The 15422-nt window shown below is 47.5% G+C and overlaps 1 protein-coding gene across 3 annotated transcripts in view; it reads right to left on the minus strand.

Moving 5' to 3' along the window:
- Positions 1 to 15422, minus strand: part of LOC132210624 (carbohydrate sulfotransferase 8-like) — a 203328-nt gene that overhangs the window by 147875 nt on the left and 40031 nt on the right. Inside the window, exons 1-2 of one of the 3 annotated variants that reach the window (XM_059651560.1) lie at positions 11977 to 12066; positions 11630 to 11883 (exon numbers count right to left, since the gene is read on the minus strand). In XM_059651560.1, the coding sequence (XP_059507543.1) occupies positions 11630 to 11738 (109 nt within the window). In that variant the 5' untranslated portion in view covers positions 11739 to 11883; positions 11977 to 12066. Of the gene's footprint in view, positions 1 to 11629; positions 11884 to 11976; positions 12067 to 15422 lie in introns of those variants that run through there. The other 2 variants (XM_059651559.1, XM_059651561.1) reach the window with 2 other exon arrangements.

Genomic DNA, 15422 nt, shown 5'->3' on the forward strand with positions numbered 1-15422 from the left:
TAGAACAGTGGATATTATCTACGTGGATTTTACAAAGGCTTTTGATAAGGTCCCTCATGGTAGGCTCATCTCATCCAGAAGGTTAAGATGCATGGGATCCATGGGATCCATGGTGACCTGGCTGTAGAAGGCAGAGGGTAGTGGTTTTATTTTTCTTTATTCATGTACAGGATGAGGGCTTTTAGGCAGCATTTATTGCCCATCCCTAATTGCCCAGAGAGCAGGTGAGAGTCAACCACATTGCTGTGGGTCTGGAGTCACATGTAGGCCAGACCAGGTAAGGATGGCAGTTTCCTTCCCTAAAGGGCATTAGTGATAATTGGCAACGAAATCACAGTCATCATTAGATTCTTAATTCCCGATATTTTCATTGAATTCAAATTCCACCTTCTGCTGTGGTGGGATTTGAACCCCGAACCCTATATAGGTTTCTGTATTAAAATTCCAGCAATAATACCACTAGGACATTGCTTCCCTCAAGGGTGTTTTTCAAGGTTGAGGTACGTGACCAGTGGTATCCCACAGGGATCGGTACTGGGACCTGTGCTGTTTGTGATAGATATAAATGACTTGGATGAAAATGTGGTGAGTGAGTTAGTAAGTTTGCAGGAGATACGAAGATCGGTGGAGTTGTGGATAGTGTAGGATGTTGTCCAACAGTGGGGCATAGATTAGTTACTGCTATTGTCGGAGAAATGGCAGATGGAGTTTAATCTGAGGTATGTGTATGGGGCTGTAGTTTGGGAGATTGAATGTTGAGGAAAAGTATACAGTTAGTGACAGGACTCTGAACAGCATTGATGTGCAGAAGAATCTTAGGGCTCAAGTCCATTGCTCCCTGAAAGTGACCATGTATGTAGATAGGGTGGTGAAGAAGGCGTATGGCATGCTTGCCTTTATAGGTTGGGGAATTGGGGACACGAGTCAGGACGTCAACTTATACGACCTTGGTTAGGCCACACTTAGAATACTGCACTCAGTTTTGGTCTCCATGTTACAGGGAGGATGGGGAGGCTTTGGAGATGGGGCAGAAGAGGTTTCCCAGGATGCTGCCAGGATTAGAAGGTGTGAGCTGTAAGGAGGGGCTAGAAAATCTCTGTTTTCTCTGGAGCAGCGGAGGCTTGGGGAGACTTGATAGAAGTCTAGAAAATTATGAGATGCATAGATAGTGTTGATGGTCAGAATCTTTTTCTCAGAGTTGAAATGTCCAATACTAGGGAGCACACATTTAATGTGAGAGGGGGAAAGTTCAAAGGCAATGTGAGGGGCAAGTTACTTACAGAGAGAGTGGTCAGAGTCTGGAACGTGCTGTGTTGGGTGTGATGGTGGAGGTAGATACACTAGGGATGTTCAAGAGACTTAGATAAACACATGAGTAAGAAAGGAATGGAGGAATATGGAACAAAGGGCAGGCAGAAGGGATTAGTTTAATTTGGTGTGATGTTAGACAAAACATGATGGGCTGAAGAGCCCATTCCTGTGCTGCATAGTTCTATGTTTTAGTAATGAGAATGAGTGAACAAATCAGCAAGGCCTCTAGGGGTGGGAACCCTCGCTGAACGGTGTGGCAGCCCAAGAGCCATGTTGTAGTGTCTGCAATTTCTAAAGGGGGTTTAATAAAGTTCCACATGAAAGCCTGTTAAACTCTAAACATGAAGCTGTAAGATTCACAGTAAAACTTGAGGAGAGATTTGAGATTGAGTAAAAAGGGTTGTCGGAATCAGACACAGGCTGGCAAACAACTCTAGTGGATATTAAAAACTCAAGTAACACTCTTTGACAAACACAACATTCTCCCTCAAAATTTATCCCTCAGCTCACATCTTCTCCAGCATCTGCAGTTCCCATTATCACTGAAACTAATTGTCTGGTCACTGTTGCATTATAATTTGAGGGAGCAAGTACTGTTTTATTTGATAGCAGTGTTTTTGGGACTGCACTTTAAAAAACCTCATTGACTGTGAAGTACTTTGAGAAAATTTGAAGTGGAGAGTGACATGGTATAAATAAAATTCAGTCACTAAATCTGAACTTGACTAGCCACCTAAACCCAGTGGCTACAAGTGCAGGGCAGAGGCTAGGAATACTGCGGTGAGTAACTCACCTCCTGACTCCCCAAAGCCTGCCCACCATCTACAAGGCACAAGTCAGGAGTGTGATGGAATACTCCCCACTTGCCTGGATGGGTGCAGCCCTAACAACACTCAAGAAGCTTGACACCATCCAGGAGAAAGCAGCCGCTTTATTGGCTCCACATCCACAAGCATCCCACTCCCTCCACCACTGACACTCAGTAGCAGCAGCGTGTACTATCTACAAGATGCACTGCAGAAATTCACCAAAGATCCTCAGACAGCACCTTCCAAACCCACAACCACTTCCATCTAGAAGGACAAGGGGCAGCAGACACATGGGAACACCACCCCCTGTAAGTTCCCCTCCAGGCCTCTCACCATCCTGACTTGGAAAGATATCACTGTTCCTCCACTGACATTGGGTCAGAATCCTGGAATTCCCTCCCTAATGGCATTGTGGGTCAACCCATAGCACATGGGCATCAGTGTTTCAGAAGGCAACTCACCCCCACCTTCTCAAGGGGCAACTAGGGACAGACAATAAATACTGGGCCCAGGCAGTGATGCTCCATGTCACAGATTAATTAAAGAAAATTTGAAATGGGCTGAGTGTTTTTTCTCTTCTCGAGGATGAAGAGAAGGTGGGAGTTGAAAGCAGTATTTCTGTTTCATCTGGCGTTGGTGATATTTTGGATGTGGCAACCACTGACATATCCTCTGAAAGAACCTCAGCGTGCTTTAAAGCAGTTCACTCAACTGGAATTGCTTTGAAATAATCTTGCCGAAGAGGAACAGCAGTGGCCTGCTTTGTAGTTATCTCGATGATGGGCCTAAGGCTATTGTCACATTCCCACTCAGCAAATACTTAGAATAAATGTCTCTGTTTGCAGTGATTACACATTGAAGGCAGGGTTTTAAACCAAGAGTTCAGTCCAATGCTGTCTGTGTCAGCTGTGCTAACAGAAACATTCCCTAATCCAACAGCTCCAACTCAGCAATTCAGTCTGATTGCAAACATTACAGGAGATACAAACAGATAGCAACAGAAGCAGGAGCTCACATGTCAAGCAGCAACAGCACCTGCATTTATGTAGCACCTAATGCCTAGTAAAACATTCTAAGCTATTTCACAGGAGCGCGACCAAATGCAACATGAGGCGATATTAGAACGGGGCACAAAAGGATTGTTCAAACAGGAAGATTTAAAGTGAGAGAGAACTAGAGAGAGGTAGTGAGACTGGGGGAGGCGGGTTGTGTGGAGCTGGCAGAAGGGTTTTTTGAACAGGTTTAGGGAGAGAATTCCCACAGCAGAGTATCCAGGCAGTTAACAGTGGAGCAGTTAAAATTGAGGAGATGCTCAAAAGACCGAACTGGGGAGTGCAGACACGTCAGAGGCTGGAGGAGTTCACAGAGATCGGAAGGAGTGAGGCCATTGGAAAGGGGGGTGAACAGTTCCACATGGGACGGTTACTGCGCTGGGAGTTAAGGTCAGTCACTGAGCACAGGCCAGACAGGTGACAGCCACGGGGGGAGGGCCCAGCAGCTGAAGTTAATCAAAACCATCATGAAGGAGGCCTGAGATGTTTTCACAAAGAGTAACAGAGTAATACTGCATGGAAACAGGCCTTTCGGCCCAAAACTGGTCCATGCTGACCATGGTGCCCACTCAGCTAGTTTCAGCTGCCTGCATTTGGTCCATATCCCTCTAAACCCTTCCCATCCATGTACCTATCTAACTTTTTTTTAAAGAAACATTGCTACAGTAACTGCGTTAACCACTTTATCTGGCAGCCCATTCCATATACTCACCACCCTCTGTATGAAGATGTTGCCCCCAGATCCTTTTTAAATCTTTGCCCTCTCACCGTAAACCCAGCCCCTCTAGTTTTCAATTCCCAATCCCTGGGAAAAAGACTATATGCTTTCATCCTACCAATGCCCCTCATGATTTTGTATCCCTCAATAAGGTCACCCCTCAACCTCTACGTTCCAAGGAACAAAGTCCTATCCTGGCCAATCTCTCCCTGTTACTCAGGCCTCCCTAGTCCTGGCAACATCCTCGTAAATTTCCTTGCCCACTTTCCAGCTTAACTATGGCTTTCCTATGACAGGGTGACCAAAACTGCCGACAACACTCCAAATGCGGCCTCACCAACTTATACAACTGTAACATAAAGTCCCAACTCCTGTACTCAATGCCTCAACCGATGAAGGCCAGTGTGCTAAATGCCTTCTTCACCACCCTGCCCACCTGTTACACCTCTTTCAACAAACTATGTACTTGTACTCCTAGGTCCCTCTGCTCCACAACGCTCCTCAGGACCTTCCCATTTACTGTATAAGTCCCACCTTGGTTTGACCTTCCAAAGTACAACACCTCACACTTATCTGCACTGAACTGCATTTGCAAATCCTCAGCCCACTACCCGATCTGATCAAGATCCCTCTGTAACTTTGGATTACATGATGCCCATTAACATGATTAGCAAGTGGATGAAGCCTACACATTGTCTTTAAATGCTAACATTATCTGGGGACCCTCTTTATCGAATACTACACCCAGGGACAGACCTCAGACACTGACACACAGCACATATAACCTTTCACATCCAAAACATTCTGCTGCATCCTTCAAGTCTTGACCAATTCCCAGGGACTCCCTTCTCTATACATAACCAGGGCCCCATCTAAATACTAACACCCTGACCAGTATCCCAGTACATTTCTGGGAAATACCATCCATGATCCCTCAGAAAAAAAAACATCATTAAACATATTGTTTCTTTTAACACTGCTGAAGAGCCCATTTTGGGACAAAAAGTCTGATTTCCCAATAAATCGAATGAAGTGTTAAATAACGAGAAGGAATTTAGGGTTAGAGCAGAGTCTGCATTGAGAGCAGTAGTTTGAGAAGGTGATCAGCAGACAGGATTACTGAGAGCCACTCTGCAAGCACCGAGATTGTACCGATGGCCCTTCTCAAATCTATGTTGTTACAAATACTTTGATTCAATTTCAAAAGAAATTTTCAAACTCAGGGTCTACAAGGTAAGCCTGTTACAGGGCGCGTTTGTTACAGGGCGAGCTTGTTACAGAGCGAATCTGTTACAGGGCAAGTCTGTTACAGGGCGAGTCTGTTACAGGGCGCATCTGTTACAGGGCGAGCTTGTTACAGAGCGAATCTGTTACAGGGCAAGTCTGTTACAGGGCAAGTCTGTTACAGGGCGCGTCTGTTACAGGGCGAGCTTGTTGCAGGGCAAGTCTGTTACAGGGCGAGTCTGTTACAGGGCAAGTCTGTTACAGGGCGAGCTTGTTACAGGGCGAATCTGTTACAGGGCAAATCTGTCACAGGGCGCGTTTGTTACGAGGCGAGTCTGAATCTGCTGCACCATTCATGGCCAATAAGTTTCTCAACCCCATTGTGCTGCCTTCATCCTGTAACCCTTCAATCCCCTTACTAATCCAGGACCTACCTATCTCTGTCTTAAATACACTCAATGACTTGCCCCCCACAGCCCTCTGTGACAATGAGTCCCACAGATTCCCCATCCTTTCACCCTGATGCTGTTCCCTCGAGTCCCAGCCTCTCCAACTGTTGGAAACATCTTCTCCATACCCACTCTATCCAGGCCTCTCAGGGTTCTGTAAGTTTCAATCAGATACCCCCTTATCCTTCTAAACTCCATCGAGTACAGACCCAGAGTCCGTGACCGCTCCTTATATGGCAGACCCTTCATTCCCAGGAACATTCTTATAAATCTCCACTGAACCCCTTCCAGGGCCAGCACATCCTTCATTAGATACAGGGCCCAAAACTACTCACGATGTTCCAAACATGGTCTGACCAGAGCCTTACGCAGCCTCAGCAGTACATCCCTGGCCTTGTACTCTAGCCTGCTCAAAGTGAATAGTAACATTGCATTTGCCTTCCTAAATGCCATCTGAACCTGCATGTTGACCTTAAGAGAAACTTGAACTAGAACTCTAAAATCCCTTTGTGCTTCTGATTTCCAAAACCTTTCCCCGTTTAGTCTATGCCTCAGTTCTTCCCACCTAAGTACAAAACCTCACACTTTCCCACATTGTATTCCATTTGTCACTTCTTTGCCCTCTCTCCCAGCCTGCCCAAGTCCTGCTGCAGTCTCCCCACATCCTCAACACTACCCGTCCCTCCACCTGTTGTTGTGTCATCTGCTAACTTCGCAGCGATGCCCTCAGTTCCTTTGTCCAGACTGTTAATGTGTGATGTGGGACCCTGTGGAACTCTGCTAATCTCCGGCTGCCATCCTGAGAAAGACCCCATTCTCCCCACTCTCTGCCTTTTGCCAGGCAGCCAGTCCTCTATCTGTACCAGTGCCTTCCCCCTTACACCACGGGCTGTTATCTTATTTAGCAGCCTCCCTGTGCATCATCTTATCAAAGGCAGTCTGGAGATCCAAACAGATCGCATCCACTGGATCTCCTTTGTCTAACTTGTTTGTTACCTCCTCACAGAATTTAAACAGATTTGTCAGGCACGACCTCCCCTTGATGAAGCCAGACAGACTCAGCCCCATCTTACCCAGCACTTCTGAGTACTCTACAATTTCATCCTTAGTAACAGACTCTAACATCCTACTAATGACAGAGGGAGGCTAACCGGCCTGTAGCTTCCTGTCTTCTCCCACTCTCCCTTCTTAAACAGGGAGGGGGTTTACGTTAGCCATTTTCCAGTCCTCTGGGACCCTCCCTAACTCCAGTGATTCTCGAAAGGTCATCACCATTACCTCTACAGTCTCCCTAGCTATTTCCTTCAGAGCTCTGGGGTGTAGTCCATCCTGTTCAGTTGATGCACCCACCTTCAGACCATTCAGCTTCCCCAGTGAAGTTGCATGCTGGGTTTATTACAGGCTGAGCTTATTACAGGTGGGGCTTATTGCAGGCTGTGTTTATTACAGGCTGAGCTTATTACAGGCTGAGTTTATTACAGGCTGAGCTTATTACAGGCTGAGCTTATTGCAGGCTGAGTTTATTACAGGCTGAGCTTATTACAGGCTGAGCTTATTGCAGGCTGTGTTTATTACAGGCTGAGCTTATTACGGGCTGAGCTTATTACACACTGAGTTTATTACAGGCTGAGCTTATTACACACTGAGTTTATTACAGGCTGAGTTTATTACACACTGAGTTTATTACACACTGAGTTTATCACAGGCTGAGCTTATTACAGGCTGAGTTTATTACACACTGAGTTTATCACAGGCTGAGCTTATTACAGGCTGAGTTTATTACACACTGAGTTTATTACAGGCTGAGTTTATTACACACTGAGTTTATTACAGGCTGAGTTTATTACAGGCTGAGTTTATTACACACTGAGTTTATTACACACTGAGTTTATTACAGGTTGAGTTTATTACACACTGAGTTTATTACAGGCTGAGCTTATTACAGGCTGAGTTTATCACACACTGAGTTTATTACAGGCTGAGCTTATTACAGGCTGAGTTTATTACACACTGAGTTTATTACAGGCTGAGTTTATTACACACTGAGTTTATTACAGGCTGAGTTTATTACAGGCTGAGCTTATTACACACTGAGTTTATTACAGGCTGAGCTTATTTCAGGCTGAGTTTATTACACACTGAGTTTATCACAGGCTGAGCTTATTACAGACTGAGCTTATTACAGGCTGAGTTTATTACAAGGGGAGACGATGGTCTGTAGTATTATCATTAGACTGTTAATCTAGAGGCCCAGGTAATATCCTAGGGACCCGGGTTTGAATCCCACTGTGGCAGATGGTGGAATTTGAATTCAACAAAAAATGTCTGGATTAAGAATCTACTGATAATCATAAACCATTGTTGATTGTCAGAAAAACTCATCTGGCTCACTAATGTCCTCCAAGGCAATGTGATTGACTCTCAGTTCCCCTCTGAAACGGACTAGCAAGCCACTCAGTTGCACCAATCACTACAAAGTCTCAAAGAAATGAAAATGGGCAGACTAGCCGACATCGACCTAGGCACTGGAAAAGACAACAGAAACAGCCCTGTAGACCCTACAAATTCCTCCTCACCAACATCTGGGGGTTAGCGCCAAAATTGGGACAGCTGTCTCAAAGTCAAGCAACAGCCTGACACAGTAACATTCATAGAATCATACCTTACAGACAGTGTCCCAGACACCACCATCACCGTCACCGTCCCTGGGTATGTCCTGTCCCACTGGCAGGACACACCCAGCCGAGGCGGAGGTGGTACAGTGGGATACAGTCGGGAGGGAGTTGCTCTGGGAGTCCTCAACATTGACTCTGGATCCCATGAAGTCTCATGGCTTCAGGTTAAACATGAGCAAGGAACCCTCCTGCTGATTACCCGATACCGCCTTCCCTCAGCTGATGAATCTGTACTCCTCCATGTTAAACAACACTTAAAGGAAGCACTAAAGATGGCAAGGGCACAAAATGTACTCTGGGTGGGGTATTCCAAAGTCCACCTCCAAGAGTGGCTCAGCAGCATTACTACTGAGCGAGCTGGGCAGGTCCTACAGGACAGAGCTGCTAGACTGGGTCTGTGGCAGGGGGTGAGGGAACCAACAAGAGGGAAAAACATACTTGACCTCATCCTTACCAATCTGCCAGCTGCAGACACATCTGTCCATGATAGTATCGGTAAGAACGGCCATCGCACAGCCCTTGTGGAGACAAAGTCTCGCCTTCACATTGAGAACAACCTCCATCATGTTCTGTGGCACTATCACCGTGTTCAATGGGACAGACTTTGCACGCATCGAGCAACTCAAGGCTGGGCATCCATGAGGTGCTGTGGGCCATTGACAGCAGCAGAATTGTACTCCAGCACAATCTGTAACCTCATGGCCCGGCATATCCCCCACTCAACCATTACCATCAAGCCAGGGGATCAACTCTGGTTCAATGGAGAGTGCAGGAGGATATGCTGGGATGTATCTGAAGATGAGGTGTCAATCTGATGAAGCCCCCAAACAGGAATGCTTGCATGCCAAACAGCGAAAGCAGCAACTGATAGAAAGAGCTCAGCGATCCCACAACCAATGGGTCAGATTTAAGTTCTGCAGTCCTGCCACGTCCAATCACAGTCCCTTCACTGTCACTGGGTCAAAGCCTTGGAATTCCCTCCCTAAGGGGCATTGTGGGTCAACCCACAGCACATGGACTGCAGCAGTTCAAGAAGGCAGCTCACTCCCACCTTCTCAAGGGGCAACTAGGGATCAGACAATAAATACTGCCCCACCAATAACACCCACCTTCCACAAATGAATAAATACAATGAGTGTTTATTACAAGGTTATTTGGCATAATCTGCCTTTGGCATTAACTCTTTATGCTCTCGCAGTGTGACATAAAATGGGATGATTTTTCACAGGACACTGTAATGATGGGCTTCTTACTCACTGACAGCTTGTTTTATGCTGAAGATTTGAACTAAATACCGCCTAATGTTGTGGAAAATTACTTTGATATGAGTTCCCAAAAACGACATTTTGAGACGCAGTAACTGGGGCAGAGGGAGAGAAGCCCGAACACAGCTTGCAATCTGAGCAGCCTGGGTCAAGCTGCCTGCTCTGTTGGGGGCTTTCCTGTGGTAGGCAGAGGTAGTGACAGGTGTGAGCTAATCCTGCAACACAGCAGGGAACATCAGGCTTTGTCAATTCACCACATCCCGGGAATGTTTGATGGGGGACAGTGTAGAGGGAGCTTTACTCTGTGTCTAACCCTGTGCTATCCCTGTGCTGGGTGTGTTTGATGGGGACAGTGTAGAGGGAGTGTTACTCTGTATCTAACCCCGTGCTGTCCCTGTCCTGGGAGAGTTTGATGGGGGACACTGTAGAGAGAGTGTTACTCTGTGTCTAACCCTGTGCTATCCCTGTCCTGGGAGTGTTTGATGGGGGACACTGTAGAGAGAGCTTTACTCTGTGTCTAACTCTGTGCTGTCCCTGTCCTGGGAGTGTTTGATGGGGGACACTGTAGAGAGAGCTTTACTCTGTGTCTAACCCTGTGCTGTCCCTGTCCTGGGAGTGTTTGATGGGGGACAGTGTAGAGGAAGCTTTACTCTGTATCTAACCCTGTGCTGTCCCTGTCCTGGGAGTGTTTGATGGGGGACAGTGTAGAGGGAGTGTTACTCTGTATCTAACCCTGTGCTGTCCCTGTCCTGGGGGTGTATGATGGGGGACAGTGTAGAGGGAGTGTTGCTCTGTATCTAACCCCGTGCTGTCCCTGTGCCTGGGAGAGTTTGATGGGGGACAGTGTAGAGGGAGTTTTACTCTGTATCTAACCCCATGCTGTCCCGGTTCTGGGAGTGTTTGATGGGAACAGTGTAGACGGAGCTTTACTCTGTTTCTAACCCCATGCTGTCCCTGCCCTGGGAGTGTTTGATGGGGGACAGTGGATCACTGAAAAATAGAAAATCCTCATTCTTCAGCTTGTGTGTATGAAGTTAAATTCACAGCAAAGTTTTTGATTTGAGAAAACCCATTGTACGAGTGAATGTGCCGGATCTGTGAGAGTGATTAACACCATGAGCTAAATATATCTTTTAAATATATCCACCTAAAAAAATGCACAGCTAGAACTGTGAGAATCAGGCAAGAACATGCTCCTCGTTGAAAGTAAATTTATATCGGATTTGAGGGACCTAGTGACTGGAAATTAGAAGTATTTACAAGCCCCAGATGGAATGGGGATGTTTTCTGTGGCCTATGGTTCAGCTCTAACTGACCCCTGACTAGCACCATACAAACTCCCTCCACAGGCAGCATGCCAACCAGGTCTAACTCCTAAAGGAAAATCAAAAGAACTGCAGAAGCTGGAAATCAGAGACAAAACCAGAAATTGCTGGAGAAACTCAGTTTGTCTGGCAGTATTTGAAACATATAAAATAATCAGAGGGTTAGATAGGGTGGATAGGGAGAGCATTTTTCCTTGGATGGTGACGGCGAGCACGAGGGGGCATAGCTTTAAATTGAGGGGTGAAAGATATAGGACAGATGTCAGAGGTGGTTTCTTTACTCAGAGAGTAGTAAGGGAATGGAATGCTTCGCCTGCAACGGTCGTAGATTCACCAACTTTAGGTACATTTAAGTCATCATTGGATAAGCACATGGACGTACATGGAATAGTGTAGGTTAGATGGGCTTGAGATCGGTATGACAGGTCGGCATAACATCGAGGGCCGAAGGGCCTGTACTGTGCTGTAATGTTCTATTTTTCTATTCTATTCTATCTATCAGCGTAGAGAAATCAGAGTTAATGTTTCGGGCTCAGTGACCCAGATTCAGTCAGCCCTGACATTCCAGTTTTCTGATACTCAAGCTTTCTCGTTTCACAGCCAGTCTGATGACAGACGGTTCTGTCTCTCTCTCTCTCTCTGTCCACCCTATCAAATACCTTTATCATTTTACACAGATCAGTCAGACTGTCTAAAATATTCTAACCTGAAGGGAGTGTGACCTGGTCCCTGGACCCGAACTGTTTACGCTGGGGTGTGCTGGGATTGTGCTAAGGGGAAGGTGATGGTGAACCCACTGACCTGTTCCCTCTTGTGGGATTATCTCCATTAGGTCCTGGATATGCACCAGCAGAATGAGGCCCAGCATTCCCAACAGCAGGATTAACGAGAAAAGGCAGGATGGTCTCATGGTCACCTTTGGACACACACAGCAGGATGAGATGCAGCAGTCACAATCTCAGCATCTGTCAGCTGAACAGGTCGTTCTCTCTGTCTCCCTTTCTGTCCTTCCCCTGCTCATCCGTCTCTCTGACTCTCAGAGCGTGTGTGTGAACCTGTGAAAAATTGAGAAGGTAATTCACTCTTTATAGTTCAGAGCAGTCTGTGTGTCACTGAAAGCACAAACATTACCCGTGAACTTTATGTACCGAATCCCATTATCCTAATTCCCTTCTGCTGGGAATTTGTGAAGTTCTGTCCAACTCTGATACACTCTCTCAGCTCAGCACAAAGTTCACTCTCATGCCTCACTCTGATGCAGAGTATGGAGTGTAATGTGGAAGAGCTGCTTGATTCTCATTGGTACATACTCAGTAACTTTGCAAATGCTGAGGGATTGAAAAGGAGTTATCCACTTGCTATTGGCATTTGCACCAAGTCAGAAACTGCCCAACATTGTTCCCTCAAGCTGCGCAGCAGCTGAACTCATTTTATTGGCGATGACGCACCGATATCCTTAAGCCTTAGTTGTTAAAAACAAGAACATCAGTTCAAAACTTCCAAAGCGTTTGAAGCATTTGGGAATTCTGAGAATTGTGAAAGGTTTTGTAGACATGGAGCTCACATTTCAGTGAGATACAGTCCCAGACACACACTGACGCTCACGGGGATACAGTCACACACACACAGACTTTCAGTGGAGTACATTCCCACATACACACTGACTCTCACTGGGATACAGTCCCACACACACACTGACTCTCACTGGGATACAGTCCCACACACACTGACTCTCACAGGGATACAGTCCCACACATACACTGACTCTCACTGGGATACAGACCCACACACACACTGACTCTCACTGGGATACAGTCCCACAAACAGGCTGACTCTCACTGGGCTACAGACCCACACACACACTGACTCTCACTGGGATACAGACCCACACACACACTGACTCTCACTGGGATACAGTCCCACAAACAGGCTGACTCTCACTGAGCTACAGTCCCACACACACACTGACTCTCACTAGTGTACAGTCCCACTCACACACTGACTCTCACTAGTGTACAGTCCCACACACACTGAATCTCACTAGTGTACAGTGCCACACACACACACTGACTCTCAATGGGGTACATTCCCACACACACACTGACTCTCACTAGTGTACAGTCCCACACACACTAACTCTCACAGGGATACAGTACAACACACGCACTGACTCTCACTGGGATACAGTCCCACACACACTGACTCTCACTGGGATACAGTCCCACACACACACCGAGTGTCTTTGGGATACAGTCCCACACACACACTGACTCTCACTGGGGTACAGTCCCACACACACTGACTCTCACAGGGATACAGTCCCACACACACACATACACACTGACTCTTGCTGGGGTACAGTCCCACACACACACTGACTCTCACGGGATTCAGCCCAACACGCACTGACCCCTCACTGGGATACAGTCCCACACACACACACAGTGAATCTCACTGGGGTACAGTCCCACAAACACACTGACTCTCACTGGGATACAATCCTACACACACACTAACGCTTACTGGGGTACAGTTCCACAAACACACTGATCCTCACTGGGATACAGTCCCACACACACATTGATTCTCACTGGGGTACAGTCCCACACATACTGACTCTCACTGGGATACAGTCCCACAAACACACTGACTCTCACTGGAGTACAGTCCCAAAAACACACTGACTCTCACTGGGATACAGGCCCACACACACACAAACCCTCACTGGGGTACAGTCCCATACACACTGACTCTCACTGGGGTACAAGCCCACACACGCACTGACTCTCACTGGGGTACTTTCTCACACACACTGACCCTCGCGGAGTAACAGTTTCACACACACACCGACTCTCACAGGGATACAGTACCAAACACACACTGATTCTCACTGGGATACAGTCCCACACACACACTGACTCTCACTGGGGTACAGTCCCATACACACACTAAATCTCACTGGGAAACAGTCCCACACACACGCTGACACCCACTCAGGTCCAGTCCCACACACACACTGACTCTCACTGGGATACAGTCCCACACACACAATGACCCTCGCTGGGGTACAGTCCCATACACACACTGACTCTCACTGGAGTACATTCTCACACACACACTGACTCTCACTAGTGTACAGTCCCACACACACTGACCCTCACTGGGGTACAGCCCCACACACACTGACCCTCACTCTGGTCTAGTCCCACACACACGGACTCTCATTGGGGTCCAGCCCCACACCCACACACACTCTCACTGGGGTACAGTCCCACACACACTGACTCTCACAGGGACACAGTACCACACACACACTGACTCTCACTGGGATACAGTCCCACACACACACTGGCTCTCACTGGGGTACAGCCCCACACACACACTGACTCTCACTGGGGTACAGTCCCACACACACACTGACTCTCACTGGGATGCAGTCCCACACACACATTGGCCCTCACTGGGATACAGTCCCACAAACACACTGACCCTCACTGGGATACAGCCCCATACACACACTAACCCTCACTGGGGTACAGTCCCACACACACATTGGCCCTCACTGGGATACAGTCCCACACACACACACTGACTCTCACTGGGATACAGTCCCACACACACACTAACCCTCACTGGGGTACAGTCCCACAAACACACTGACTCTCACTGGGAAACAGCCCCACACACACATTAAACCTCACTGGGGTACAGTCCCATACACACATTGGCCCTCACTGGGATACAGTCCCATACACACACTGGGCCTTACTGGGATACAGTCCCACAAACACACTGACTCTCAATGGGGTACAGTCCCACACACACACAAACCCTCACTGGGATACAGACCAACACACACACTAAATCTCAGTGGGTTACATTCCCACACACACACTAATTCTCACTGGGAAACTGTCCCACACACACACTGACCCTCACTCAGGTCCAGTACCACAATCACACTGAATCTCACTGGGATACAATCCCACACACACACTGACCCTCGCTGGGGTACAGTCCCATACACACATTGGCCTTCACTGAGGTACAGTCCCACACACACACCGACTCGCACAGAGATACAGTACCACACACACACGGACTCTCACTGGGATACTGTCCCACACACACACTGACTCTCACTGGGATACAGTCCCCCACAAGCACCGGCTTTCTTTGGGATACAGTCCCACACACACACTGACTCTCCCTGGGGTACAGTCCCACACAAACACTGTCTCTCACTGGGATACAGCCCCACATACACACTGACTCTCAATGGGGTCCAGACCCACACCCACACACACTCTCACTGGGATACAGTCCAGCAAACACACTGACTCCCACTGGGATACAGTCCCACACACACAATCCCTCAATGCGGCACAGTCCCATACATACATTGGCCCTCACTGGGGTACAGTCCCACACACACTGACTCTCACTGGCGTATAATCCCACACACACTGACACTCGCTGAGGAACAGTTCCACACAGACACAGACTCTCACTGGGGTACAGTCTCACACGCACTGTTTCTCACCGAGGTACAGTCCCACACAGCCACTGATTGTCACTGGAGGACAGTCTCACA

Source organism: Stegostoma tigrinum, chromosome 16, assembly GCF_030684315.1.
Source record: "Stegostoma tigrinum isolate sSteTig4 chromosome 16, sSteTig4.hap1, whole genome shotgun sequence".
Taxonomy (NCBI): Eukaryota; Metazoa; Chordata; class Chondrichthyes; order Orectolobiformes; family Stegostomatidae; genus Stegostoma; species Stegostoma tigrinum.